Source organism: Urtica dioica, chromosome 3 (assembly GCF_054948205.1).
Source record: "Urtica dioica subsp. dioica isolate 48M chromosome 3, U.dioica_male_clone48M_v1_H2, whole genome shotgun sequence".
Lineage (NCBI taxonomy): Eukaryota > Viridiplantae > Streptophyta > Magnoliopsida > Rosales > Urticaceae > Urtica > Urtica dioica.
Window position 1 is genome coordinate 42,401,617 of NC_142758.1, and position 17,786 is coordinate 42,419,402.

At 38.6% G+C, this 17,786-nt stretch overlaps 2 protein-coding genes across 2 annotated transcripts; both read left to right on the plus strand.

Moving 5' to 3' along the window:
- The first annotated feature begins 9,772 nt into the window (after positions 1 to 9,772).
- On the plus strand, positions 9,773 to 11,974 carry LOC149402901 (putative WRKY transcription factor 4). Its single transcript, XM_089608098.1, has 4 exons — positions 9,773 to 10,222; positions 10,358 to 10,779; positions 10,872 to 11,027; positions 11,434 to 11,974. The coding sequence occupies exons 1-4, from the start codon at positions 9,914 to 9,916 to the stop codon at positions 11,651 to 11,653; spliced, it is 1,107 nt and encodes a 368-aa protein (XP_089464224.1). The 5' UTR covers positions 9,773 to 9,913; the 3' UTR covers positions 11,654 to 11,974.
- Positions 11,975 to 15,125: 3,151 nt separating this feature from the next.
- LOC149402902 (uncharacterized) lies at positions 15,126 to 15,506 on the plus strand. The gene has a single exon (XM_089608554.1). The coding sequence runs from the start codon at positions 15,126 to 15,128 to the stop codon at positions 15,504 to 15,506; it is 381 nt and encodes a 126-aa protein (XP_089464680.1).
- Positions 15,507 to 17,786: the final 2,280 nt, after the last annotated feature.

Below are 17,786 nucleotides of genomic sequence, written 5' to 3' on the forward strand. Positions count from 1 at the left end.
TCCATGTACCACGAGAGGACAAAGCATATAAATGTGAGGCTTCATTTTATCAGAGATGTCATATCAGATGGTCTGATTGAGATAAGGAAAAATTGTACAGATGTTAACCCGGTTGACATCTTGACAAAGGTTGTGCCTGTGAACAAGTTCAGAGAAGCGCTGAACTTGCTCAATCACAGGCGAGGTTAAGTAGCCAGGGAAAACGGGAATGCGAAGATTGATTTGCTTCCAAGGAGATGAAGATGTACGTCGCAAGGTGGAGATTTGTGAAGATTGGTGCAACACCACATCAGCAGAGACATGTCAGCAGAGCAAGCACAGTTTCAGTTGCAATCATCTCAAGATTGCTTGCGCACCACGTCAGCTGAGGAGAGTCTTTAAATTACCTTGTAAATATGTGTAAAAGCTAAGGCTTCATCATTAAGAGTATCTATGAGATTCAGAAAGAAGAGAGAGAGAGAGAGAGAGAGAGAGAGAGAGAGAGAACGAATGCTAGGTCTTGGAGTTCGTGATTATATTTTTCGATGACTCGGCGGGTTGTGCCGGAGTGATCATCCTTGACTGGATTAGGATTTAATCGTATCTGAACCAGGATGAAATCTCGTTGTGTTCTTTTCTTTTATCGTTTTCAATTCTTGATTCGTGTTCTAGTGATTACGTGTGTGTTAGCATTTGTTTGATTCAGATTTGCTTGGCAATTCTGTGTTTTACAGATTTATTGCAACAAAAGCTATATATAATTAAATAACATTTTATCAAGTAAATAATTTGAAATTTACCAAAAATTTAAAAGAATTGATTAATAACCATGGATCGAGTAATGTATATATTAATTTTGTACTCCAGGAAAAAATAAAATAATTAAATATAGAGTATTTTTAAGGATGCATGTTGAGTGAAACATAAAAAAGAAGAAGGGTGAAGCCTTTGACTTTGAGAGTAATACCTTCGTAGTTAAAATATAATTGCTAAATGTCATTATAAAAAAGAGAGTTAAATACCTTGAACAAAATAATAAAATAACAGTAAATATGAGCCAAATATCCAAGAGTTCACTTCTGATAAAAAATAAAAATTCGAGTTTGGAAAATAGACAGATCTATTAGTCCGTATACAAATATTTTCCATGATCAATCTAATTTGACCAATTCTTTCAATAAAAATGAAAAAAAAAAAATTGAATTTTCATCCTTCTTTTTCTTTTGCTCATCCCTTCTCTTTCTATATCTATTTTATTTTTTAATCCCTTTTAATTTCTCTCTATATTTTTTTTTCTCTAACTATACTTCTCTTTTTTTTTATTCTCATACTAGAACTCTCTCCACGATGCAGCTCCGTCTCCGTAATAAAAAAGAAAGCCACTGATAAAAATATGAAGCGATGGAGTTTGAAAAACATGAAAAAATAAATTCTCTTTGACGGTACCTTGATTAGTTATGGGTAATTATCTAATTTTGGATTTTACGTTTTTATCATTCGTCAATTTTGGTTGATTTTGAAATTTATTTGTATGTCAATAAATCTGGGCTTGTTTGACGATTTGTTGACATGCATATCAACAAAAGACACGATTTGTTGACACGTGAGCTTGCAAAGACTATTCAATCATCACTTGATTATCTTCTTTAGTCTTGTATTTTTTGTTCATATTTATTCAATATATCATGTGTATTATTTGTCGATTTGTTTTCTAAATTCTTTAACGTTTTCGTGTTTATATATTTTTACCGACAACTAGAGTCAGATTTGTGTTCGACTATTTGTTGTTGTATTTGCAACAAATGACAAATTATTTGACATTATTGTTATCAAATTTATTCTTTTTCTCATGTTTATCCTTATAAAAATCTAGGACTTCTTCTAGAAAAATTCAAGTACTCTTAATTGTTGTATTCATCTTAATTGCTGGACTTCTTCGAGAAAATCTATACTTCGTTGACATATATTATCAAATATTCTATAAATTTGTAAATTCAAATGATTTAATAAAAGTTGGGGATTATGTTACATGATTATAGTTTCCAATTGAAAGAGGACACTATTTGAATGAAATATTGTCAAGTACTTAATCCTCAGATCCAATCACTATAGCTTAAATTCATAGCAAACTATATCACTTATACTTTATTACATTAATATGGGAAATGATATGTCGTTTCTCCGAATTTTGAACAACATGGAAAAAAGTGATGATTTTACTTCCATTTTTTTTGCTTTAAACATGGCAAAAAGACTCGATCGTTTATATGGGAAATGATATGTCGTTTCTTCGAATTTCGAACAACATCTAAGGATAAAACGAAAAACAGCGTCTTTGTCGGATGCAGAGCTACCGGCAGCGACGCCACCGCCGAATACCATTGGCTTTTGAAACCTTGGTTATGGACCAAGGCTCTCTTATGCTCCTCAATACTTGTCCTCAAAGCATGGAACTTCTTTCTACCACAAGAGGAGAGCGAACGACCCCACTTCTACCTCACTTGAGTATAGTTCATCACCCAACTATCACCGATGATGCCCTCGCATTCTTTATCTTTATACCAAGCCTCCTCAAATGAAACCTCATCGTTCCCCTTCGTAGCCCATTCGACATACCCAGAACCCTCACGTCGGGACCAAAAGGAGAGGTTGGAGATCGGAGCACCAAAGTTCGAGGTAAAGAACCTTAATGACCGAGAAGGTCTCAACCCACTCTTCATTCACCACACATCGGTTGAAACGTTCAAGCGTAACCTCACTATCTTTCTCCATTCTCCACGTGAAGGGGTCTCCCATGTAATCAATATCTTCAAGCCCACAATCATCTATTGCTTGGCGGAAAGCACTCACAGGGTCCGACTCTTTTGGACAACCCCTAACTTTCACAAAGTTGTAGAGAATTTCATTGAAATCTCCTCCGCCAAGTCACAACCCATGGATAAGCCATGAACTCTCTGGAGGAGTTCCCACGTAAAGCATCTTTGAAAAGCTTTTGGATTACCATACACCCCCACGCATCTCCATAATTTCCCATCTGTCTCCATGCATCTTGCTTCAATATGAAATCTTGATCAAAGATATTCGAATCGCCTTGTCTTCTTTCCAATAAATGCTAGACCACCACTCATATGCACCCGATCCACAACAAAGCAACACCCGAATCACAACGTAAAACACAATCTTTCCACACGGGGCTTAGAGATTTTTGTTTCCAAAAGAAAAATGAAGTATGAGTTGTAATCCTTGATGTGGCCTCAGAGGACATTCAGCGTCCAACGATTGTCAAACCCTTAGACATTCCAAACAATACCGATCATTGCGCTCGGTCGCCCTTCTCCATTGAGGGCGCCGATATCATGGTAAGTCTAGCTCCGAACACATCTCTTCGTGATGGGGATCAATCTGTACCTTCAGAAGCAACACTAGTGGTCGTAGTCGTCGGATTACCTTCAATTTGACGGTCGGTTGTTATAGAGAACAGAGGCGTCACATTTGTCTCGATCGTAGCAAGTACCACGACATCATTCACGTGCGTGAACGAGGTACGGATAGAAGGGCAGTGGCGCTTCCTAGTCTTCAAACTCTGTCGCAGGGATCCAACAGCGTCCACCGTGTCCTTTCTAGGTACTCCTCTTCTTTTCCTCTCCGCTCTTCCAAAAGAAATAAACCCAGAAAAAGATTGTTGTAGTGTTGCTGAGAATAAAATCATAGCGTCTTCATTTGGTTGATTAAACCAAGGCCCATATTAGAAGGCCCACATTGAGAAGATGTGATATATTCAGTAAAGGTTTTGGCCCAAAGTAAGTTCAGAAGGCCCAAAATTTTCCTCCAGGCTCTTAGGTGACGTGGCTCTATTCCACGTCTCTCTCCTCCAGGCTCTTAGGTGACGTGGCTCTATTCCACGTCTCTCTACCTACACACGCCACAACATTTCCTTTATCACTAATTCGGGAAATAGGTTGAGGGCTGATAGATGAGTTAATCACGCGGAAAACTCCTATTTTTCCGACTAAATCCAAGCTTGTCTCGAGTATTTGTGATGTTTTTTTGTGTGTTTTTGAGAGATTGTAGGTTTTAGATGCCAATGAGATATTAATGAGGTTAGTAGAGCATCACGTAAAGCAACGGAGCCATTTTGAGAAGATTCGAAGACTTTTTGCCAAGTTAGAGCAAAGAAGAAATACAGCGTCCTCTTGTGAACAATTCTGAGAGTTTGAATTAAAGATTTTGGATGATTCAATTTCATGATTGGATAGAGCTCTCTCTTAGCTTTCCAACGCATATTTATTTGCAAGAATCGGACATCGGAGCTAGGAGTTATGGCCGTTACAAAATCGGTGCGCGCAGGAAAAAAAAGTGCCATAGGGTCGCGCCGCGGGTTCCGAAAATCGCCGAAATCGATCTCCGAGCATGAAGCGCGGAACGCGAGGTCTTCCGGGATGTCAACCTCGCGGCGCGACCCTAGAACTGCGCGCCGCGAGGTCCGCCGAGATAAAAAAGAGGAAACGCTGATTTGGAGTCGATCTGAGCCGTTGGATCACTTTTAATTACCCAATCTGCTCCGAAAATTAAGAGAAACCCAAGGATTTTGACATAGGCCTATAAATACACCTCTCAATCTCTTGTTTAGGACTTTTGGCACTTTTTCATTGTTTTTCTTAGTGTTTTGGAGAGATAGAGAGAAAGAGGAGAGCCGTTCTTCATCAATTCGCGCCAATTACAGTTTTCTTCTTCTCTTTTACTCTTGAACTCCCGTATTTTAATCTTCAATTTAGTTTTCAATTATGGTTTCTTCTTCTTCTTTTTCTTTTATTTTATTTTTGTTTTCTCGCTACGTCATGAACTAATTCCATTAAGGACTATGGCGTAGCGGGTTTAGGATACGGTTATGGATATGATTTAATATATTGAAATTCAATTTCCATTATCTACTACTTTGCTTAATTCAAATCCGTTTTTAATGCTTGATCGAGATTAGCTACCTTGTTCATGATTTTATACTTCAACTTGATGCTTGAGAAAGATTAGGTTGTTAGTGTTTTGGTTTGAATTACTATGATGCATGCCTAGGCTAGAGATAGTTAGGTTGCCAAAGAATCGTGTGAATGCTCTTGATATGATTGCATGTTGTTGTTAGGGATTGAGATCGAGAGAAGATTTTCCTAATTTTGACATAGGTTGTTAGATGCTCGAGAGAGATTTAGCAATATTGTTCTGTGAGTATGGTTAGCAAAGAGTAGTGAGTTGATTATTGATTGTGCGTCGAATTCGTGTATCCAAACCGTTGAATAACCTGTGAAGCCTTGGTCCTTAGCCTCTCTTTCTGCTTACAACTTCTATTTGATTATTTTGTTATTTAATTGTTTTAAAACTTGTCAAAAATTTGTGACATCGTTCCATCTTTCCTTTTAGTTCAATTCGTGCTAGTTGATTTGTTTGTTAATTAAGCTTGTTCCTCGTGGGATCGACACTTGTACTTATTTCACTATATAACTTGAGCGACACGTGCACTTGTGCGCGTAAAAATCGCAACAAGTTTTTGGCGCCGTTGCCGGGGACCAAGTTTTTAATTGCAATTCAATTAACTAGATTTCAATTTGAACATTCTTTTATTTTCTGTGTCTCACCTGTTTTTGCGTTGTCTTTCTCTTTTGAAGGTTGATGCGAAAAGACGGTGATTCGAGTCTCCTTCCGATAGATTCCGAAATTGAGAAAACGTGCAAGAGAAATCGAAAGGAAAAGAAGCAAAACATAGACGAGGAAGTCATTGAAGAAGAGATCATGGCCAACGAAGAGAGACCACTCCTCGACTATGTGTTACCCACCACTCAAGGGTACCGCCCGGCCATTGTCAACTCGGCCATCGGAGGGAACCAAAGTTTCGAGATCAAGACGGGAACGATCAACATGATCCAGCAGAATCAATTCTCCGGAGCCCCGAATGAAGATCCGAACGAGCACATTTCCAACTTCAACGAGTTGTGCGGGACATTCCAGATCCACAACATCAACGCGGACGCCATCCGACTCCGATTGTTCCCATTCTCTCTCCGTGACCGGGCAAAAGCATGGCTCAACTCGCTGCCTCCCGATTTCATCACCACATGGGAGGGGCTGTGCAACACCTTCCTCGCCAAGTTCTTCCCGTTCGAGAAGATGGCCCGCCTAAGAAACCCCATCCACAGCTTCGCGCAAATGGACGGCGAGTCCCTCCACGAAGCATGGGCACGCTTCAAGGAGATGCTCCGAAAATGTCCTAGTCACGGAGTCTCGTTGCCGGTCCAACTTCAAACGTTCTACTACGGACTCCTCACCTCGACGAAGACCTTAGTTAACACCGCCGCGGGAGGCACGGTGCTAACTAAGACGCCATCAGAGTTCCAAGCTCTCCTTGAGGAGTTAGCGCGCTCCAACGATCAAAGCCCGATTGAGAGAAGAATCATGAAGGCCGGCCCCGCCACTGCTCAAGCCGCGATGACCACGATTGATCCGGGGACAATGCAGCAGATGACGATAGAGATGGCAAACCTCCGAAAGGAGATGCGGGAGATGAAAGAGATGAAAGCTGCGGTGAACTCCACGCAAACGACATGGGAGCCGTGCTTCTGGTGTCAAGGGAGTCATTTCACCGATGATTGCCCGCACGCGAATGATGGCCATGCGGAGAATGCGAACTACGTGGGGAATTACAACCGGCCCACATTCCAAAACTCCAACAACTACAACACCGGAGCGAGGAACAACCACCCCAACTTCGCATGGAGGGCGCAACAACAATAAGGGCCTTTCCCTAAATTCAGAAACTCATACCCTATTCCCCGTTTCTCTGCAACATCCATCCCATCACCCACGCTGTCTATCATCTGCGCCGCATAGCAGAATGGTTGCAGCGCCAGAGCACGCGTCCCGGAGAAAGACTTTTCTTGGCATAGCATCCCAGCCGAGACCTCCATTGTATTTTGCTACACCGACAATGGCACCCTCACTGGAAAACACTTCCTTCCTCCATTCGAAAAGCATGACTCGATCGTGGAGTTCACATTTAGCCACTCGCCATACATCGGTGTCGTCGAAAAGCCCTATTTCTCCACCAAGGCTTCATTTATCCCCTGACAGTCGCCGTGGTCATGTCCCAACAACCCACAACTAAAGCAAGACGACTAACGTTCTCGTACTTAGCTTATATCCAAATGGGAGGTAAGTTTGTTTGATCCAAGAGAAAATGTGGCCAGTAAAGTGAGACCCTCACCTTAAACCGAACAAAAGTCGATAACCTTCCACCGACGACTCGTCTGCATTCAAGAACTTCTCCAAACAGAGCATCGAACCGACAAACACTCTATATATGACTCATCGCCAGAGGGAGGCCATGGAGATGGACCCAGATGGGTAAAAACTGGAAGTCGACTTACTCGAGCAATAGGTCCTTTGGCCTAGGTTGCAGAAGGAACTGCGCCCCTTTGATGGTCCATGGGCTGTTCTCAAGGACCGCTTCCTGGTTGTTATAGTGGGTGAAGGTAATTCGAAAGACCCTTGCCTCAATTTCGTTAATATTTCATAGCCCAACTGTTTTCCAAATCTTGCTAAACACCGTCGTTATGGTATTCCGACTAAATGAGCGTTGAGAGAGAACTTTCTCCAACAACAAAAGATCTAAGCCTTCGCCTGGGCGAGTACCGGACAGGTCATCCAGTGACAGCTCGGATGCCATGATTCAGGTAATTTGCACTACCACCTCCTCCATGTCGTCGTCCTCGATGTCGCCGAAAGGCCCTGAACCACGTTGACTAAACGATCTAATCTCGAGTCACGGACAGCTCTACACCGACCAAGGACCGCTGATGTCATGCGTTCGTAATTGATCAATGACAACTCTTCCTCGAACTTGAACACTGAAAACCGAACCAAGGACAGCTCTACAGCTATACTACGAACAGTACAAGAGGCAAACCAAAAGCTCAAGCTCCGGTAAGCACAATCACCATCAGGATGTCACACGCAAAACTCTGTATAGAGAGCATTTTGTGTGTACTTGTTTATGATTTATTAAATTATTTAATTTGGTGTTGATGATGCTTATAATCTTTTGGAAGTACATGGTTTACACTTTACACCAAGGTTTAAAATGTCGTTTTCGTTGCCGTTCCAAGCCTCCTGATTTACGGAAAATCGTCACGCCGATGAAAATCTGAACGGAAAAATTGTGGAAAAGACAAGCGAAATACCGTTTTCAAATACCGTTTTTTATGAAAAACCGACGTGCCGACGAAAAACCGAACGAAAAAAATGTGGCAAAATATATTTAAAATATATACATGTAATATATATACATTGTATGTAATACATATATATTTTTTTAATTTTTAAACATATATAAAGAAAATACATTATGTATATAATCTTTTTTTAATAGAAAATTGTATATATATATATATATATATATATATATATGATATTTTATAAATGTGTAAAATTTAAAACGACAGCAAAAAAAAAAAAAAAAACCTACACAAAATTTATCAAAATACTTTGATGTATATATATTGTAAATTACAATATATAAATATTGTAAATTATATGTGTAATATTGGTGGGTATAATAATAGTCGTTGTAATTTACAATACGTTGGTACAGCAAAATATTTTGGTACAAAGACAGTAAAAAACACTACAGAAGCAACAGCAAAAAAAAAAAAAAAAAAAAAGATACAGAAAAACGACCAAGGAAAAACGACAAACGACGAAAATTGACGAAAAACGATGAAAATCGACGACGAAAAAAAAAAGCATTCGTCGGCCGGACACCTTCCGGCAGCGACTTTTTCACCGGAAATCGACAAAAATCGTCGACATTTAAAAACATGCTTTACACACAAAAGAGTTATCTTGAGGATATAGTCACGTGTTTGTGCTTTTACAAGATAAAAACACCTAAAAGATGAATGTGGATTATAATTTACTAGGAAAGAAAAATTGATATATACATTACATATATATATATATATATATAATATATATTTCTTTTCAAATGGAAAGTATTTGCAATCACAATTGACGTAATTTGTAGGTTGGAATGTAGTGCCACGTGGGAATCGCTCAGCGATGCCGTGGGTGTTCCTAAAAAGGGATGACGAAAATATGTGACGTATTCCCAATGATACCATGAACTTCCAAACCACACGTGGTAAAGACAATTACTTTCATTTCCCACTTTCTATCATCATTTATCTCAAATCTATACAAGAAAGATATGCTACGTTTGAAGAAATCTATACCACATATATGATGTATCATCTTATTTTATTCTCTCTTTCTCTCTCTATATTTATTGATCAAATTGCTATAAACGAGATAGTCCTAGTTTTACTAAAGGAAAATAAAATATAATTTAAGAGTAATTAAATGTCCAATATGTAAGTTGTTCAACACAGATAGTTATAGTCTATAACAGTTATTTCTTTATTTATTATTTACAATAAATAATTAATTACCACTATCTATCATATCGTGTCCCTTTGAAACAGAATGATATTTTAACTAGGGCATATGAACGTAAAAAAATAAATATATATCCAATTACTAATTCAAAATATCAATAACGTAGCCGTAGAATTTAGTACTCTCAGATTTAATCATAATCTATTGTAATTTGTAAAACAGCAATAACCAATCGTAGCATACAAGGATAGGAAAAAGAAAGAAACGATAACTAATCACTCAAATTTAATTTATTTTATTATGGAAAAAGACAAGATAAACACATATTATACAGTATATACTGTATTTTTCGTCATTTGTAATGGTGCGTGGACTTTTTTTTCTTTCTCCTCCCGAGTTTAGATCCGCAACAGCCAAACACACACAGAAAAGAAAACCGAGAGAGAGAGAGAGGAGAGAGAGGACCTGAGAAAATCAATCTCTTGTGGTCGATCCGATGGCTAAGAACGAACAAGCCACATCACAGCCGTCCAATTCTCTGCCGCCGCAACGTCCGGCGATAACCCTCCCGCCGAGAACGTCCTTCGAAGCTCTCCTCTACGGCGGCTCCGGCGTTGGTGGGCTAGGGTTCAGCCCGGGTCCGATGACTCTGCTCTCCACCCTCTTCGCCGATGCTGTCGCTGGCGAAGAAGACTCCACATCTTTCTCTCAGCTCCTAGCCGGCGCCGGAGACTTTGATTTCCGGCCAAAGTCTCCGATGTCGTCGATGCTCCAACAAACCGAGATTTTATCGCCTGCCAGTTTCGTAAGTTAAATTAACAATCTGTCGGTGTCTTTTTTTTTTTTTTTTTTTTTGGAATCTGGAGCGACTAGAATTAGCAAGAGCTTAAAAATCATGACATTTTTTTTTTGTGAATTTGAATGATTGGATTATTTTTAGGGATCACCTACGGGGATGATGACGATGACTCACCAGCAAGCTCTGGCTCAGGTGATATCTCAGGCGGAGTATTCCGACGCCGTGAGCTCTCTCTCCGCGTCGCCGACGACGGACTCTACAGTCGAAGAAGCAGCGACCACGACGCGCGCCGAAGAGGCGGTGTCCACACGCGCGGAGGACGGTTACAAGTGGAGGAAGTACGGGCAGAAGTCAGTGAAGGGCAGCGAGTTCCCTCGGAGCTACTACAAGTGCACTCACCCGGGCTGCCCGGTCAAGAAGAAGGTCGAACGGTCACTAGATGGCCACGTCACCGAGATCGTCTACAAATGCCAGCACAGTCACAAACCCCCTTCCTCCAATCACAACAAGCGACGTGGAAAGGACGCTGGGGACGGAGACGAGCCTGAACCCAAGAGACTGAAGTACGCTTAATCAGTGATAACGTCGCATCATATGAGATTGATTGAGTTAATTATTATTTTGTTTTGAAGTGAACTTCATTTGATTTCTTTAGCACAAGCGTAGAGGCGGTTTCTTCGTATTCATCGCAAAAGGGCGTTTCGGAGCCGAGAATCATCGTTCAGACGACGAGCGAAGTCGATCTGTTGGAAGACGGGTATCGGTGGCGAAAGTACGGACAGAAAGTTGTCAAAGGAAATCGTTATCCCAGGTACTACACATTATCGGAAACAGAAATATCATTATTCGCCAATGACTTCTCAAAACTGCAAAAAAATGTCACAGTAACGAAATTTAAATATTTTTAAAAATCCGAGGGTTGGTAAAATTTAATTTTTGATGATTTGTAAAAGTAGTTTATCATTTTTATTTTAAAAAAAATAATAATTACGTGGTTAAAAATATTATTGAAATACATTTTGTTTCGTTTGTTTTTTAATAACAAAGAATTTCCTTAGATAGAAGTGATTACAACCACTAATACAGATTTGAAAGTCTCAATACAAACATACACTTGATCTCGAACTGAAACGAACACATCGAAAGCGATCTATTAATTTCAACTGACTATTTAGCCATAACACTTTTTTTTAAATTTGTCGTTGGAATTTCTGCAGAAGCTACTACAAATGCACGACCCCAGGCTGCAATGTTCGTAAGCACGTGGAAAGAGCGTCGACGGACCCAAAAGCGGTGATCACAGCTTATGAGGGAAAGCACAATCATGATGTTCCGGCAGGCAAATCCTACGGCGGTCAAAATGCATCAAACAATACGAAACGGATGAAAAACAAGGGCCAACATTACTTGGGATTGAAAGAAGAGCAAAGTGCATAACGTCAATTTTTTTTTTTTTTTTTCGAACATAACGTCATTTTATTTGAAGATCGTATAGACACGAAAACTTAGTTTTGGGAAAAATCCTACATTTGCTTGATATATATATATTTTCTCTTCTTTTGGCAAAGCTTAGTAATGATTCTTCTAAGTGCGCGAAAGAGAAGAAAAAGTATACATCACGAGACAAAAATGTCATCCTTGATAATTATTTATTTATTTTTGTTTTTTTTTGTTTTTGTGGTAATTCATTCTAATAGTTACATGATCTAAATTTACGATGAAAAAGATCGCGGGTATATATAAGTCATTCTTTATCTATTCCGTTTGCATATTTGTTAGGATAAATTACATAAATACCCCTTCAACTTTGGGTTCGGTAACAAATTGCCTTCTCATCTCGAAAAAACCACAAAAAATTACTTGAACTTTGGTTTTCTTCGAGTTTCACCCCTTCTGTCAACTTTTATCAGTTACCATCCATCAAAAAAGCACGTTTTTGGCCCATTTATTTAATATGTTTATATCATTTACATTCATTTAAAATAATTAAAATATTAATTCCAGTTTGACTTTAAATTGCTTCGTTTATTTTAAATCTTCTTTACGCCTGAGAACCACATCGGGAGCTTCTGTGGCCACGTTGGGTATCTGCGGCCACACTTTGCCCACATCAAATTGCCAGAGCAAAAATCCTCCAGCCTATATCCTTATTTCCTCTTCTCATTTTTCACTATTTGGAACCCATACTCACCGATCTGCATCGCCGGACGGTTCGGCTATTTCAAGAGCTCTGGGTTCTCCAAACCTCGCTCGAGCTCTCCGAGGTCCGCCACATCACCCGGGTGCGCGACGTAAGAGACCGGTCAAAGATGGAGGGAGAGAGTAAGAGAGAAAATGACGGCCATAGAAAGCTTGTGTCGGTCTTCCATGGCGGAGATATGGGTAATGTTCTCACATGGTCGGTAATGAAGGATGAATTACAAGGTTCTCACATGGCGTCGGAGTTTAATTTTATAGTATTCAAATATTAAAAAAAAAACTCTCTCTCCGTTTAATAGATTTATCCAAATCTGAAGATTTTCTTTATTTTTTATTTTGAAACTCACCACATTTGATGAGGTAGCACATCATAAAATCTTGGGCATTAGACAATCAGATTAGTTTTTCTTTATTCAAGTCTATGGTTGATGCTGTAGCCTATTATACAATCCTGAGCAATATTTTTAATCAGATTCTTATGCTAGTGGAGAAACGCCATTGAGATCTAACCACTCATTCAAATTCTTAGCCTTATCTTTACTTTCCAAGAGGCGTTCCCTCATATCACTTGTCTTCTTCAGCTGCTCAAGAAGTAGTTTATTTCCTTCATCAAGCTTGCTGATGGAGGACGCTACTTTATCATCCGTTTTCATTTTTAGTTTGGCTTTTTTCACTCCAATCGGTCGCTCAGAACTAGATGATTTGTCTAACGGACTCAGGAGTTTGTTGTTCTGACTCCGAAAAAGAACATGAACCTCGAGATGTTTGTCTGGCACTTGAGGCTCCGTCTTGAAATTTTTCAAAATTCTTAATGATGTTGCACACATGATCAAACTTCCAACCTTTCTTGAATTTTTCATCATCTTCAAGCAACACTTTAGCTTGATCCATCTACAAGTCGATATAACCAATTACAATTACGTAAAATTAAAAAAGAAGATAAAAATAGCTAAAATACTTGCAATATCTTCAGCTGAAGCACCGCTCGAGTGTCTATTCTCAATTTGCCAAATGCATGCATGCATTTTCCTTGTAGCTTTCTCAATTAATTGGATTCGGGACTGGATTGATCGCTTTGAACGCATCTTCAAAGTTGTTTTTTTTTTGCATTGTTGTAGTTATCTTCAACACGACTCCAAAAACTATAAGATGATTGGTATATACCAATGATAGGTCTTGAGAAATCTCCACGTAAACTCGACAAAGAAGTCAGTCTTCTTCATGAGAATATCCAGAAGCTCGGCTAGTCATTTTCTTATAATTTATCTTACTCAGAAATATTAAAACACAACTTATGGAAGATACTATTTATAGAAAATTTTCTCACTAAAAAACTCATATAGATTCTCACGCTTCTCGACCTGGGTTTGACATGATGTGATCACTCAATGCCATCACTCTTACAAGATTCTCACGCTTCTCGATCCGGGTCTGACGTGATGTGACCAATGCCATCACTCATCAAGGCTCTCACACTTCCCGACCTGGGTCTGACGTGATGTGACCACTCAATGCCATCACTCATCAAGGCTCTCACGCTTCCGGACCCGGGTCTGATGTGATGTGACCACTCAATGCCATCACTCTTACAAGATTCTCACGCTTCTGGATCCGGGTCTGACATGATGTGATCACTAAATGCCATCACTCTTACAAGATTCTCACACTTCCCGACCCGGGTTTGACGTGATGTGACCACTCGATGCCATCACTCATCAAGGCTCTCACGCTTCCCAAACCGGCTCTAACACTCAATACCCTATAAATAGTCTAAGTTCAAATGAATTTTAATTCACATTCTCTCAACACACTTAAAATCTCATCACTCATCTCTCAAAATGAATTTTAATTCATCTTCTTCATCTTCTTCCTCCGATGACGATATTCTACTTCAAATGGCTCAAATTGATGAGCAAGAAGATGCTATGTGTCATAAAATTATCCAAAATAATCTCACGATCATGCAAATTCTTAATCAACATGACGCCGACCAAATCACCGAGCGCAACATAGGAGGCTCGATTCCAGAACATGCTTTCATCAATCGTGATCGACAGAGTGCAGACCGAAGACTGTTCAACGATTACTTCTCAGAGGCCCCGTTGTACAATGAGACCATGTTCCGTCGGAGTTATCGAATGTCTCGCTCTTTATTCCTACGAATAGTGGATTCCGTTAAAAGTTACGACAACTATTTTGTACAACGGGTGGATCGCGCTGGCAGACTTGGGTTGTCACCACTTCAAAAAATAACTGCATTATTTTGGAGGTTGGCCTACGGTCTTCCAGCAGATGCCACATAGGTTTTTTCGAGCAATGGTGGAGGTATTTTATGAGCAATATTTAAGATCGCCAACTCCTAATGACGTTGCTAGACTTCTCCATATAGGTCAACAACGTGGCTTTACAGGAATGTTGGACAGTTTGGATTGTATGCATTGGAAATGGAAAATTGTCCTACCGCGTGGGCCGGACAATATACGGGTCGTAGCGGAAAACCTATAATTATTCTAGAAGCTGTGGTTGATTACGATCTTTGGATATGACACACCTATTTTGGCATGCGAAGAAGTAACAATGACATCAACGTGTTAGAGTCTTCTCACCTATTTTCCAATTTCACTCAAGGTATTGTTCTTCCCACTCATTATGTCATATAGGGAAATGAGTATAATATGGGTTATTATTTGGCTGATAATATATATCCAAAATGGTGTACTATTGTACAAACTATTCGAGAACCACGTGGCCGAAAAAACAGTATTTTGCAATGAGACAAGAATCCTGTAGAAAAGATGTAGAACGTGCATTACGGTTTGCAATTGTGGCGGGACCATCGAGATTTTTGAGAAAAGATGTCTTAAAAGATATAATGACTACGTGCATAATTATGCATAACATGATAATAGAGGATGAGCATGATCTTATCGTGCCCATTGAAGTTAACAGAGAAACGCCACCATTGTGGTTTGAATTAGAGCAGAATGATGATACACAATTTCAAGAGTTTTTCACTCGCTACAGAAAAATAAGAGACAGAGATGCACATATCGCGCTTCGAAATGCATTGATCGAGGGAGGGATATTTTAATTCGGATGTGTAATTGTACTTTTATTTTATTTTATTTGTTTTGTTTTGTATTTTTGTTTTAATAAATATTAAGTTTACTTTGTGTTAATTTGTATTTTGAATTATTTTATGGAGTAATATTTTATTATTAAATAATGAATAAGTTGTATAATAGGAAGATATTAAATAAATATAAGGGTATGAAAATAAATAAGAGAAAGTTGAATATAAAATTAATATTTCAATTTGGTGTAAAAAATAGAGTTCGGTTGGAGATGAGGTAGTGTTTGATGTGACATGTACTGCAAAATAAAGTAGAAAATGGTGTAATCGGGTGGAGTTGGTCTAAGAAAATATTGTGGAATAGCAATGTTCAAAACAACTGGAGAATAGATATGTTTCATAAACACACACACACAAACATAACTTTATATCTGTCTAATACACACAACATGAATTGTCACATGCAGAGATTTCTCCCACGTTAATTGGCACAGACAGTGTACGAATATATAAATATTATTTCTAAGCGTTCATAAGTTTATAACTTAGTTTAATAGAAAAACCTATGATATATATTTTCTATTACTATTTTTGTTAAATAAATAATAGGGTTGGCCAGATAAAACTAAACTCTACATTGAAAAAATTTAAAAATCATACTCTATTTATACTCATGTATTTCAAAAGATTTGGTTATGAGTAAATATACAGGGTCTAAAATATACCCTTGACTATTTTTTTAAGAGGAGTTAAGCATGTAGTCCATTTAAAATTTTACGTTAAAATTATAGTCGAATTATCTAAAAATTATAAAAGCACACACCAAGACACATGCACCATATTCTTGAGACAAAGACATGAGTTGCATTATTTCTTTAATATTTGAATAATTAAACTATAATTTTGATTGAGATACCCACTTAGCTATTTCGTAAAATTTCTTCATTTTTTCACCCATTTAATATGTTTTGTGACATAAAAAATAAACTTGAGATAAAATACTTGAATTTCATAAATGAGGCCACCAAAATTTGTTAAAAAATAAAAATAAGATCCTTATTAACAATAAATACAAAAAAATAAATATGAATGTAAAATTAATTAATAAAACATGAAAAATATATTCCACATGTGTGTTCTTACATATATATAATTTATAAAGAGAAACTACCCTACTAGTTAGGAGTTAGCAGATCAACCTTGAAAACTTGATGCGTGTCATTCCACGATAAAAAAAAAATTTCAGTAAGATTCAAACACACAGAGACCTAACTTAATCATGTTGCGCGATTTCCTGCTTCGAGCTCTCAAAACAGGGATGCCTCAAACACAAGAAAATCAGTGATCATGCTCGTCGACGTAGACTGAGAAAAAAAAGAAGAAAACACAAAGCTTTTACACTAGTTCGGTCACTAACGACCTAGTACAGCCTGTGATCTTCACTATCAACGGATTACAGCTTATAATGAGTTTTTTAATTTAAAAAAAATAAAACCCTAGAATTACCCCCAAAATCACGATTATGAGATCAACATGATTTTCTCTCTAATTCTCTTTTTCTCTCTAATTCAAAGCCAGTGGAATGTGTTACAAGTAATTTCCCAACCCAATGCATTCTATTTAAAGCCCTTAGATGATATCTTAGATCGCACGTACCGTTTTATTATGATCCAACGGTCACCTGCGACAAAAACTGAAAAGTTTTATCTTATGCCTTAGCTTCCACGCGATTGATGCCGAGTTCAAATGCAACAATTCTCCACCTTGAACACAGCATTCTCATATCATCTAGTAAAGATCAGACCCAACCTCCTAAGGTTCTACTTCCCTTAACCCCTTGACGTGCAGCAACTTCAAACACTGCTCGAACTTGACTCCGAGCAATGCTTTAGTCAGCATGTCTGCACGATTTTCTTCAGTTGATACCTTGACCACCTTCACCTTCCCTGAATTGACCGCGTCCCTTATGAATATAAGCTTAATGTCAATGTGCTTTGAACTCTCATAGAAGACTTGGTTCTTAGCCAAATGTAGAGCACTTTGGCTATCACTGTGAATGGTGACTTGGTCTTGATCAAAACATAACTCACTGACCAAACCCTTCATTCACAGAGCTTCCTTCACTGCTTCTATGAGTTCCATATACTCAGCCTCTGTTGTTGATAATTCCACCACTGACTGCAAGCCTGCTTTCGAGCTCACTACTCCACCACACAGCTTAACACATATCAGGTGATGAATTTTTTTGGTATCAATACTACTAGCATAGTTTGAGTCCACAAAGCCTTCAATCTGCAC

Coding starts and splice junctions, on each gene's coding strand:
- LOC149402901 (XM_089608098.1), top strand. CDS start 9,914: ATGGCTAAGAACGAACAAGCCACATCACAGCCGTCCAATTCTCTGCCG. Junction 10,223..10,357: donor TTTTATCGCCTGCCAGTTTC/GTAAGTTAAATT, acceptor GATTATTTTTAG/GGATCACCTACGGGGATGAT. Junction 11,028..11,433: donor AAAGGAAATCGTTATCCCAG/GTACTACACATT, acceptor GAATTTCTGCAG/AAGCTACTACAAATGCACGA.
- LOC149402902 (XM_089608554.1), top strand. CDS start 15,126: ATGGTGTACTATTGTACAAACTATTCGAGAACCACGTGGCCGAAAAAA.